The sequence below is a fragment of the Ranitomeya imitator genome, chromosome 5 (genome assembly GCF_032444005.1).
Source record: "Ranitomeya imitator isolate aRanImi1 chromosome 5, aRanImi1.pri, whole genome shotgun sequence".
Classification (NCBI taxonomy): Eukaryota; Metazoa; Chordata; class Amphibia; order Anura; family Dendrobatidae; genus Ranitomeya; species Ranitomeya imitator.
In genome coordinates, this window is record NC_091286.1 from 331413879 (window position 1) to 331426067 (window position 12189).

At 47.4% G+C, this 12189-nt stretch overlaps 1 protein-coding gene across 1 annotated transcript in view; it reads left to right on the forward strand.

Moving 5' to 3' along the window:
• Window positions 1-12189, forward strand: part of MDN1 (midasin AAA ATPase 1) — a 335477-nt gene that overhangs the window by 254531 nt on the left and 68757 nt on the right. Inside the window, exon 66 of the mRNA XM_069726361.1 lies at window positions 9060-9295. Within this exon, the coding sequence (XP_069582462.1) occupies window positions 9060-9295 (236 nt within the window). The remainder of the gene's footprint in view (window positions 1-9059; window positions 9296-12189) is intronic.

Genomic DNA, 12189 nt, shown 5'->3' on the forward strand with positions numbered 1-12189 from the left:
TTACTTCTGATATGGAAAGTGGAACTGCAAAGTACGTGCGGATGGCATTGATTATCTCCCTGGCGCATGTCTGGAGTGGAAATCCGAATATACCGGTGCTGATGACGGGTACAGCTATCGTGTCCACATTTTCTTTCGTATGGACGTAGTCCAAAACAGCCAGGACCACTTGTCTGAGGATTGAAGCGCTTTCACTTGGATCAGCAGGGTTGTAGATTGGGCTTGACTGCATGTATGATCAACTTGGTGGGTAGGTGGCTGGTAGGTCACCGCATTATGGCCTGGGTGTATGGGCCCCTGAAGGTGGATGACAGCATCACAGTCACGTTGAATCTCTTTCCCACCTGCCGCGACTATGGCTTTAGCCAGTCCCCCTCCATGTCTGAGATTGGCGTTCTCGGGGTTCACTGTGGCGTCCATGCGTTGTGACTAGATCACCAAGTCCTGCCATGAGGAGCAGGCTGGAGAAAAGAAGTTGTTCAAAAAAGGGTGTCCACTGTTCCAGGGGAGGACCGGCTGTGGTTGACGTATCATCGAACTCGGTGTTTGCTGGGTTTTGATTGCTGGAAAGACTAGGAGCACTGCCCTGTCTTTCTGAATTATGCGGGGGCTGAGCTGACTGTGCTTGGTATCCAGTGCTTATGTTAAGATTATTATTGGAGGCCTCGAGGTGGGGGCTGAGTATCGGAGGCATAGTATGGGGTATAACGGTACTATCGAGGATATAGGTGCTGATGGGTTGGGTGGCGGAGTATAGTACTGGCCATTAAGGATGAGGATGGGGTAGGCCACTGTAGGTGTAGTTATTTCCATCGGGGCCTTCTCTGGGTGTGGTTTGGGTGTCCCAAAATGGCTGCCATCGGAAGTAGGTGGGCTTTTGGAGCAATGGGGGGTGGGGCTTGAGACCGGCGGACGTGGGCGGGGTGCCCCACAAACAGAGCATGTGTCCCGCCAATCAGGATTTTGCTGACCATAGTTAGAGCAGGCCCAGTCCCCCCGGTCTGCCATTATCAGGACCTTTGTAGTACACATACTACATTATTTTACCTTTGCCGTCTGCCTGCTCTTCTTCCACCCACCCTTCTCTAGACAGATTTTCTGCCATTCTACACCATGGCGAAGCTGCTTTCAACAAACCTTAATCTTCTAACTTGCCTTTCCTCTCCATAATTCCCCGCCATTCTAACATTTGCAATCTGCCTTTCTTGGGGAGTCTGCACACTTTAATTAACTGTTTCATTTTCTGTACATGTTTCTTCCCCTCTCTGGTGGCCAGTATCATACTGCAGTCTAGCCTGTCTTCTCCATTTTTATCACCTTTTTCACCTCCCCTCATGTAAGTCATGAATTTCTCAATTTTCTATCGAGACATGCACCTCTAGGACGAACAAAACAAAACACTGGGCGCTTCCGAGCTTAATGGTGGCCAGCCAAGACCCGTGCACAGAGCGGGAGTTCAGGGGGGTGTTTGCCCGTCTCTTGCGTGCTCATGGCTGTGGGGGGTGTCCTACCACGCTGTGCCTCTGCATTTGGAACCGCTTCGAGAATTTGGGAGTCACACAGAACTGCGCTCACCGTACCACAGACTACTCCTCCTTCCCACTCACTGTCACAGGCAGGATGGTATCACCACCGGAGCCGGCAGCGCCTTCACATAGACACACACACATGCAGGCAGTAGGCAATCAGGAAGTTACGGCTTCACCTCACGGTCAGTGACAGTAATGGGTTCTTTGGGCCACACGAGTAATGCGCCCTCCCACTGTATGGGATAACGCAGACAACCAACAAGCACAAGTGGGGTTACTCACAACCTGGCTCAAGTGCTCCAAGGAAGTACTACAGATTCACAAAGAAATCAGTAGACTTACCGTGTTCCCGTGGAGGGTGATCAGTCTCCAGGTCGAGGCGTCCCCTCCGGTTCCGATTGGGTGTCAACGTAGGGGCGTACCTTCTCGGTGGCCCCATGTTAGGCGCCAAGAATGTTGGGGTGGTCTCTTAATTCGAGACCCTCAATTGTCTGCTTCTGATCTAATCCATAAATCAAGTGCATGCACAGAAGAAATGACACCGGACACAGTCAGATGTATGCTCCTCTCTTGATTAGAGTAGGCGCAGAAATCGTTCATTGGTACAGATACATTATCTTATATAGAAGAAATTGATAGGGCGGAGATATGCGTAGCTTGCAAGCCGCGTGTATGTCCGTGATTGGACGGTTCCTTATATGGTCTTGTGTGCTGCATCAGCCTCGTCCCGGATCCATCTTGCATAAACAGGTGTTGTCCCGGATGCAGGCGCCATCTTGCCATATTATGCTTAAGCGAGCTGATTTCATCAGCCATACTCTCCTTCACACACTCCTAATCGTTACTACAAAGCACTTTAAATTTAACCCCTTCCCGACCTGTGACACAGCGTATGCGTCAGGAAAGTCGGTGCCAATCCGACCTGTGACGCATATGCTGTGTCACAGAATGATCGCGTCCCTGCAGATCCGGTGAAAGGGTTAACTCCCATTTCATCCGATCTGCAGGGACAGGAGGAGTTGTACTTTAGCCCAGGGGAGGTGGTTTCACCCCCCCCCGTGGCTACGATCGCTCTGATTGGCTGTTGAAAGTGAAACTGCCAATCAGAGCGATTTGTAATATTTCACCTAAAAAACTGGTGAAATATTACAATCCAGCCATGGCCGATGTTGCAATATCATCGGCCATGGCTGGAAACACTTTTGTGCCCCCACCCCACCCCACCGATCGCCCCCCCCCCCCCAGCCCTCCGTTCTGTGGTCCGCTCCCCTCCGTCCTGTGCTCCGCTCCCCCATCCTCCTGTCTGCGCCCCCGTGCTCCAATCCCACCCCCCGTGCTCCAATCCACCCCCCTGCACACCGATCCACCCGCCCGCACACCGATCCACCCCCCCGCACACCGTTCCACCCGCCCGCACACCGATCCACCCGCCCGAACACCGATCCACCCCCCCATGCTCCGATCCACCCAGTGCTCCGACGCCCCTCCCCATGCCCTGATCTTCCCCCCTTATACTCACCTAGCCTCCCGGGGTCCGTCCGTCTTCTTTCCTGGGCGCCGCCATCGTCCAAAATGGCAGGCGCATGCGCAGTGCGCCCGCCGAATCTGCCGGCAGGCAGATTCGTTCCAATGTGAAGTTTGATCACTGTGATAAAACCTATCACAGTGATCAAAATAAAAAAAAACAGTAAATGACCCCCCCCCCCCCCCCCCCCTTTGTCCCCCATAGGTAGGGACAATAATAAAATAAAGATTTTTTTTTTTTTCCACTAAGGTTGGAGTTAGAACTAGGGTTAGGGGTAGGGTTAGGGTACGGTATGTGCACACGTATTCTGGTCCTCTGTGGATTTTTCCGCAGCGGATTTGATGAATCCGCAGTGCTAAACCGCTGTGGATTTATCGCGTATTTACCGCGGTTTTTCTGCGCATTTCACTGCGGTTTAACAACTGCGATTTTCTATTGGAGCAGTTGTAAAACCGCTGCGGAATCCGCAGAAAGAAGTGACATGCTGCGGAATGTAAACCCCTGCGTTTCCGTGCAGTTTTTCCGCAGCATGTGTACATCGATTTTTGTTTCCCATAGGTTTACATTGAAATGTAAACTCATGGGAAACTGCTGCGGATCCGCAGCGTTTTCCGCAGCGTGTGCACATACCTTTAGAATTAGGCTATGTGCACACGGTGCAGATTTGGCTGCGGATTCGCAGCAGTGTTCCATCAGGTTTACAGTACCATGTAAACATATGGAAAACCAAATCCGCTGTGCCCATGGTGCGGAAAATACCGAGCGGAAACACTGCGTTGTATTTTCCGCAGCATGTCAATTCTTTGTGCGGATTCTGCAGCGTTTTACACCTGATCCTCAATAGGAATCCGCAGGTGAAATCCGCACAAAAAACACTGGAAATCCGTGGTAAATCTGCAGGTAAAACGTAGTGCCTTTTACCTGCGGATTTTTCAAAAATGGTGCGGAAAAATCTCACGAATCCGCAACGTGGGCACATAGCCTTAGGGTTAGGGGTGTGTTGGGGTTAGGGTTGTGGTTAGGGTTACGGCTACAGTTGGGATTAGGGTTAGGGGTGTATTGGGGTTAGTGTTGGAGGTAGAATTGAGGGGTTTCCACTGTTTAGGCACATCAGGGGGTCTCCAAACGCAACATGGCGCCACCATTGATTCCAGCCAATCTTTTATTCCAAAAGTCAAATGGTGCTCCCTCACTTCCGAGCCCCGACGTGCGCCCAAACAGTGGTTTACCCCCACATATGGGGTACCAGCATAGTCAGGACAAACTGCGCAACAATTACTGGGGTCCAATTTCTCCTGTTACCCTTGAGAATATAAAAAATTGCTTGCTAAAACATCATTTTTGAGGAAAGAAAAATGATTTTTTATTTTCACGGCTCTGCGTTGTAAACGTCTGTGAAGCACTTGGGGGTTCAAAGTGCTCACCACATATCTAGATAAGTTCCTTGGGGGGTCTAGTTTCCAAAATGGGGTCACTTGTGGGGGGTTTCTACTGTTTAGGCACACCAGGGGCTCTGCAAACGCAACGTGACGCCCGCAGACCATTCCATCAAAGTCTGCATTTCAAAAGTCACTACTTCCCTTCTGAGCCCCGACGTGTGCCCAAACAGTGGTTTACCCCCACACATGGGGTATCAGCGTCCTCAGGAGAAACTGGACAACAACTTTTGGGGTCCAATTTCTCCTGTAACCCTTGGGAAAATAAAAAATTCTGGGATAAAAAATTATTTTTGAGGAATGAAAACGTATTTATTACTTTCACGGCTCTGTGTTATAAACTTCTGTGAAGCACTTGGGGGTTGAAAGTGCTCACCACATATCTAGATTAGTTCCTTTCGGGGTCTAGTTTCCAAAATGGGGTCACTTGTGGGGGTTTTTTACTGTTTAGCCACATCAGGGGCTCTGCAAACGCAACGTGACGCCCATTGATGGAATGCTCTAAGTCTGCATTTCAAAACCTCACTACTTCACTTCCGAGCCCCGACGTTTGCCCAAACAGTAGTTTACCCCCACATATGGGGTATCACCGTACTCAGGAGAAACTGGACAACAAATATTGGGGTCAAATTTCTCCTGTTACCCTTGGGAAAATAAAAAATTGCGGGCTAAAAAATCATTTTTGAGAAAAGAATTTATATTTTTTATTTTCATGGCTCTGCGTTATAAACTTCTGTGAAGCCCTTGAGGGTTCAAAGTGCTCACCACACATCTAGACTAGTTCCTTTGGGGGTCTAGTTTCCAAAATGGGGTCATTTGTGGGGGATCTCCAATGTTTAGGCACACAGGGGCTCTCCAAGTGCGACATGGTGTCCGCTAACGATTGGAGCTAATTTTCCATTTAAAAAGCCAAATGGCGTGCCTTCCCTTCCGAGCCCTGCCGTGCGCCCAAACAATGGTTTACCCCCACATATCGGGTATCTGCGTACTGAAGACAAACTGGACAACAACATTTATGGTCCAATTTCTCCTATTACCGTTGGCAAAATAGGAAATTCCAGGCTAAAAAATCATTTTTGAGGAAAGAAAAATTATTTTTTCTTTTCATGGCTCTGCGTTATAAACTTCTGTGAAGCACCTGGGGGTTTAAAGTGCTCAGTATGCATCTAGGTAAGTTCCTTGGGGGGTCTAGTTTCCAAAATGGGGTCGCTTGTGGGGGAGCTCCAATGCATAGGCACACAGGGGCTCTCCAAACGCGACATGTTGTCCGCTAACAGTTGGAGCTAATTTTCCATTCAAAAAGTCAAATGGCGCGCCTTCCCTTCCGAGCCCTGCCGTGTGCCCAAACAGTGGTTTACCCCCACATATGAGGTATCGGCGTACTCGGGAGAAATTGCCCAACAAATTTTAGCATCCATTTTATCCTCTTGCCCATGTAAAAATGAAAAAATTGAGGCGAAAATATATTTTTTGTGAAAAAAAAAAAAGTACTTTTTCATTTTTATGGATCAATTTGTGAAGCACCTGAGGGTTTAAAGTGCTCACTAGGCATCTAGATAAGTTCCTTGGGGGGTCCAGTTTCCAAAATGGGGTCACTTGTGGGGGAGCTCCAATGTTTAGGCACACAGGGTCTCTCCAAACGCGACATGGTGTCCGCTAACGATGGAGATAATTTTTCATTCAAAAAGTCAAATGGCGCTCCTTCCCTTCCGAGCCTTACCATGTGCCCAAACAGTGGTTTACCCCCACATGTGAGGTATCGGTGTACTCAGGAGAAATTGCCCAACAAATTTTAGGATCCATTTTATCCTGTTGCCCATGTGAAAATGAAAAAATTAAGGCTAAAAGAATTTTTTTGTGAAAAAAAAGTACTTTTTCATTTTTACGGATCAATTTGTGAAGCACCTGGGGGTTTAAAGTGCTCACTATGCATCTAGATAAGTTCCTTGGGGCGTCTAGTTTCCAAAATGGGGTCACTTGTGGGGGAGCTCCAATTTTTAGGCACACGGGGGCTCTCCAAATGTGACATGGTGTCCGCTAAAGAGTGCAGCCAATTTTTCATTCAAAAAGTCAAATGGCGCTCCTTCCTTTCCAAGCCCTGCCGTGCGCCCAAACAGTGGTTTACCCCTACATATGAGGTATCGGCATACTCAGGACAAATTGGACAACAACTTTCGTGGTTGTTTCTCCTTTTACCATTGTGAAATCAAAAAAATTGCTGCTAAGGCTACGTTCAGATTAGCGTTGCGCGCCGCTGCGTCGGCGGCACGACGCACGAAAAAAAAGACGCACGCGTCGCAAAACGCAGCGTTTTTGCGTGCGTTTGCACGCGTTTTTCGTGCGGCGTGCGTTGCGGCGACGCAACGCACGACGCACGAAAAAACGCGTGCAAACGCACGCAAAAACGCTGCGTTTTGCGACGCGTGCGTCTTTTTTTGACGAAATCGGACGCAAGAAAAATGAACTTGTTGCATTTTCTTGCGTCCGACGCTAGCGTAAAAAACGACGCACGTGTCGGAAAACGCAACAAGAAAAACGCATGCGTCCCCCATGTTAAACATAGGGGCGCATGACGCGTGCGTCGCCGCTGCGTTTCCCGACGCAACGTCGGGAAACGCTAATCTGAACGTAGCCTAAAAGATAATTTTTGTGACTAAAAAGTTAAATGTTCATTTTTTCCTTCCATGTTGCTTCTGCTGCTGTGAAGCACATGAAGGGTTAATAAACTTCTTGAATGTGGTTTTGTGCACCTTGAGGGGTGCAGTTTTTAGAATGGTGTCACTTTTGGGTATTTTCAGCCATATAGACCCCTCAATCTGACTTCAAATGTGAGGTGGTCCCTAAAAAAAATGGTTTTGTAAATTTCGTTGTAAAAATGAGAAATAGCTGGTCAAATTTTAACCCTTATAACTTCCTAGCAAAAAAAATTTTTGTTTCCAAAATTGTGCTGATGTAAAGTATACATGTGGGAAATGTTATTTATTAACTATTTTGTGTCACATAACTCTCTGCTTTAACAGAATAAAAATTCAAAATGTGAAAATTGCGAAATTTTCGCCAAATTTCCGTTTTTATCACAAACACAGAATTTATTGACCTAAATTTACCACTAACATGAAGCACAATATTTCACGAAAAAACAATCTCCGAACCGCTAGGATCCGTTGAAGCGTTCCTGAGTTATTACCTCATAAAGGGACACTGGTCAGAACTGCAAAAAAAGGCAAAGTCTTTAAGGTCAAAATAGGCTGGGTCATGAAGGGGTTAAAGTGAACCGTGACACCGCTCTCTGAGCTGATCTTAAATCAAGTCTGTAACATAAGAACTAATGTGGCCTCTGAAACTTGTATGTCACCTGACTTAATGTATGATGTTCTCAAAGAGCTGGGGACATGGCAGAAACACTTGCTCCTGTGATAAAACAAAGAAGCAGACAACAAAGTAAAATCAAATAGAATAGGGTAGACCCCTCGGCATAGATGGTAACCGTACCTGTGACCCCTGTGTTTCACGTGGGGGAGCTGTAGATGTGCCGTTAGATGTGGCTATATGATAAGCCGGAGTTCAGGCACCACGGTACCAGGTGCGGAGCTAAGCGTGGCGCTGTGAGGTAGAGTGTCCGGCGTCAGGTATATGGATGCGGTGGTAGGTCGGCAAATACCGGAATGCTACCGCACAAGGGCGCTGCAGGGAGGCTGCGTAGAGCCAGGGAAGGCCCCGGCCGGTGGCGTCCCTGGATACGAGCACGAGGGAAGATGGCCGACAGGGAACTGAGCATGTGACGTCACAGCTTGAGCACTACGGAGCGGCACTGGGACAAGGTAGTAACCAACGCGTTTCAAAGGCACAGCGTCCTCCTTCGTCAGGGTTACCCGACCCTAGTAGCTCCGGAGAATATGATCTGAACTCCTGTCAATCACCCCGAAAAGGCCCCGCCCAACCGCCCAGTTTAGTGAATAGCTAATCCATGCTTACGTTAATCTCACATATTGCGGCTACTAGCGTGTGAAGTAGTGGTCACTGGGAATAGACTGCATATGGTAAGGACGAACTGTAGAACAGTTTTTTATGCTGATTACCATACAATTAAAACAATGTACATATGTAAGGAAGGGGAGTCACCGACCGCATTGGTGATGTGACATTGAGGAGTAGGAGGTTTATCTTACCGACTCCACAGCCCTGGTTGGCCCTGCAAGCAATAACGGACATCAGGAATAGCGACGTAGACTCAGTAAGACTTTATATGAAGAAATTGCAGCCAGTGGATGGAAGTTTTAGCGAATAAGAATCCCTTTTAAAGCGACAAGTGATCTGTGGGGAAATAGTGCTGCATGTTTTCTTATTACCATGGAAAAATCCCCTCAGCAATACGCCTAAATATTAATTCAGCAAGTTTGAAGTAAACTGGTTTCTGGCACATTATATCTGTTAAGTTATGTGCTTGTTTGCTACATTCTGTAAGACACTCCACTGGTGTTTTCACCTGTGTGCCTTTTTCTTATAATATTGAGCATGTCCTCACCACTTATTTGGTTTTATTCTTTTATGTTTTAATTTAACTTTTAGGGGCTGACTTAAATGATCATCTTTCCAGCAGCCATCTGCTGGCAAGCACGCTCCTGCAGAACACAATATTGGGGAACACTGCCTCGGACCTCGTAGTGCAGCATGAAGGCCCTTATGACTTTTATCAGCATCCTAACATCCAGCAGGTCACGCAGTGCCAATGTGTGCTGAGGCGCTTCAGCGAAGAGCTGAGCAAGTTGATGGGAGATTGGCCAGATCACCCTGCCTTGCTTCAGGTGAGAAAAGAGCAGGTTCTGATTTAAATCCTTAAGACTACGTAAAATTAGAATTCTGTATGACAGAATCCTAAATGTGAATGTCCATCCTTTTTTATTTTTAGAGGGTTTACAATTTGTGCTGATTTAATTTATTTATTTTTTATTTTTGTATCTCTAGCTTTGATATACATTTTAAAAAAATAGCATGTGGGTTAGCACCAGCTTCCACTGGTGGAGCTTGGGGATTTACTGCATAATGACTAATAATTGCATTGAGTAGGTAGCAGTCCCCAGTGAAATGGGGGCTGCAGGTTATAAATCTGTCTCTTTAAAGGCTATTGCGCTCAGTATTAAGGGGGACCTGTCACGACTACATGCAGTCTGATCTGTGAACATCATTGTCTAATTATCTATACAGGCTTGTTTCCTTTTATTCCCTGCACAGTCATACAGAGTCATTCACTGCACTGACTGCCCACTGGACTCATTTGTATGCATACAGAATTTCAGGAATTTCAATAAATAAAATGCAAAGTTTACTGAACTTTTTCCCCACATAAAATGGTTTTTGATCAATTCCTCCTTCTCTACAACATGCTGCTTGACATACCAATTTACAATTTTCAACATTTAGAATTGAGTCATCAGTGGTTGATACCTTTTAATGGCTAACTGAAAAGATGGTAACAAATTGCAAGCTTTTGAGACTACTCAGGTCCCTTCATGAGGCATAGACTAATACAAATGCTGAAGAATCACATATTTCTCTATCGCTTCATTGCGGGACACAGGAACCATGGGTGTATGCTGCTGCCATTAGGAGGCTGACACTTTGCAAATAAAAAAAGTTAGCTCCTCCTCTGCAGTGTACACCCCACCGACAGGAAGTAGGATATTCAGCTTAGCTTAGTGTCAGTAGGAGGTGCACACTGGTCTTTCATTAGACCCATATCTACCTCAGTGTGCGTCGTTTCTTTTCAGATTTCCGGAGGGATACATTGTGAACGTTCACTACTGTACTCCCACGCAGAGACTGAGTACGGCGTGTACTGCCACCCCATATCCTCATATGTCTACTCGGCAGGACCCCAGCCCTAACACAGAAGAGTGTTCAGGTGATCCGTCTCCCACCCACTCGCCCACCAGAGCCTGTCGGTTGGAGGAGACGCGGATGTCCCACATCACAAGAATCCTGCCTCCGTCCCCCTACCCACTCGCCCACCAGAACCTGTCGGTCTGAGGCGACGCGGACATCCCATATCGCACTATCCTGGATGGGGAGGTACCTTCTGTTTTTTCCCCGCAGGTTCTGGGAAGAAGATAAGATTAGAAGAAAAGAAGTTCAGGAAAATCCTTTTTCTTTCATACCTTTGCGGGCCCTGTAATTTTTTATAGAGGTTTTTAGTTTGGGGAGCATTTCCTGTCGCTTCCGATGGAAGTGGGGGCACTGGACATTCCACCTTGACGTTTTGAGGCCTCCACGCCACCCCCCCATGTTCCGGCGGTCACTTGCTGTAAATCTAGGTCCCGGCTTCTCTCATGCGGCTCTCCCGTTCTGGACTCCCGTGGATCCCTGGGACCTCAATCTTGTTCTGGAGGCTCAGCGGGGTTCCCCCCTTGAACCTCTCCATGAGACCTCACTGTCTGTTCTGTCCTGCAAGGTGGCATTTCTGGGCGCCATCACCTCCATTAGGCGCGTCTCGAAGTTGGCGGCTCTCTCCTGTCGCCCCCATTTCGTGTTTTTTCACCAGGATAAGGTAGTTTTATGGCCTCCGCCTTCTTTTCTTCCCAGGGTGGTGTTCTTCTTTTACTTGAATGAGGAGATTGTCCTTCCCACCTTTTTGTCCTGTTCCGACTTATTCTCTGGGGCGTTCGCTGAGCAGACTAGACCTGGTCAGGGCAGTGAGGATCTATTTGTCTAGGACCACCTCCTTTAGGAAGACGGACCATCTATTTGTCATTCCAGATGGCTGGCCTCCAAGGCTACGATCGCTCGTTGGATCAGAACCGCTATTCTGGAGGCTTACCGGGTCAAGAACAGAGTGACTTTCTGGGATTAAGATTCACTCTACCCCCGGCAGTGGGCACCTCCTGGGCGGTACACCATGGGGCATCCGCCCTACAACTAGCAAGCAGCAACCTGGTCTTCTATTTACTCATTTGCCAAATTTTATGAGGTCCATACCTACGCTTCGGCAGATGCCAGCTTAGGCAGAAGGATCTCGCAGGTGGCAGTGGTGAGTTCTCCGACCTGAATGGCGTTTTCTGCAGTTCCCTTCCCAGGGACTGCTTTGGGACGTCCCATGGTTCCTGTGTCCCCCAATGAAGCGATAGAGAAAACAAGATTTTTTGTTGCTTACCGTAAAATCTGTTTCTTGGAGCCTTCATTGGGGGACACAGCACCCTCCCGAGTTGAACAGCTCTGTTGTATTATACTGTTACAGTTTGAGTTTCTGTGTAATTTTTCTAAGATTTATTGCTTCTCCTACTGCTTTCTCACTAACTGAATATCCTACTTCCTGTCGGTGGGGTGTACACTGCAGAGGAGGAGCTAACTTTTTTATTTGCATAGTGTCAGCTTCCTAGTGGCAGCAGCATACATCCATAGTTCCTGTGTCCCCCAATGAAGGCTCCGAGAAACAGATTTTACGGTAAGCAACCAAAAATCCTGTTTTATACACAACACAGCACAGAAATAATGTCATAGATAAGACAGGTGACGTGAAGCAAAACTACCATTATGGGAGAGTGATAAACAGTTATGCCCATAAATATTGGAACAGTTCATACATAAGGGATGTGAATGTTTTATTTTCCTCTGATTGAGGTCTGGTTCTGTGTTGTGTTGCCCCCACAAGGTCTGAGGAGCAAATTCCTTAATTGAAGTAAAAAGACATAGTTCCATCATGCAA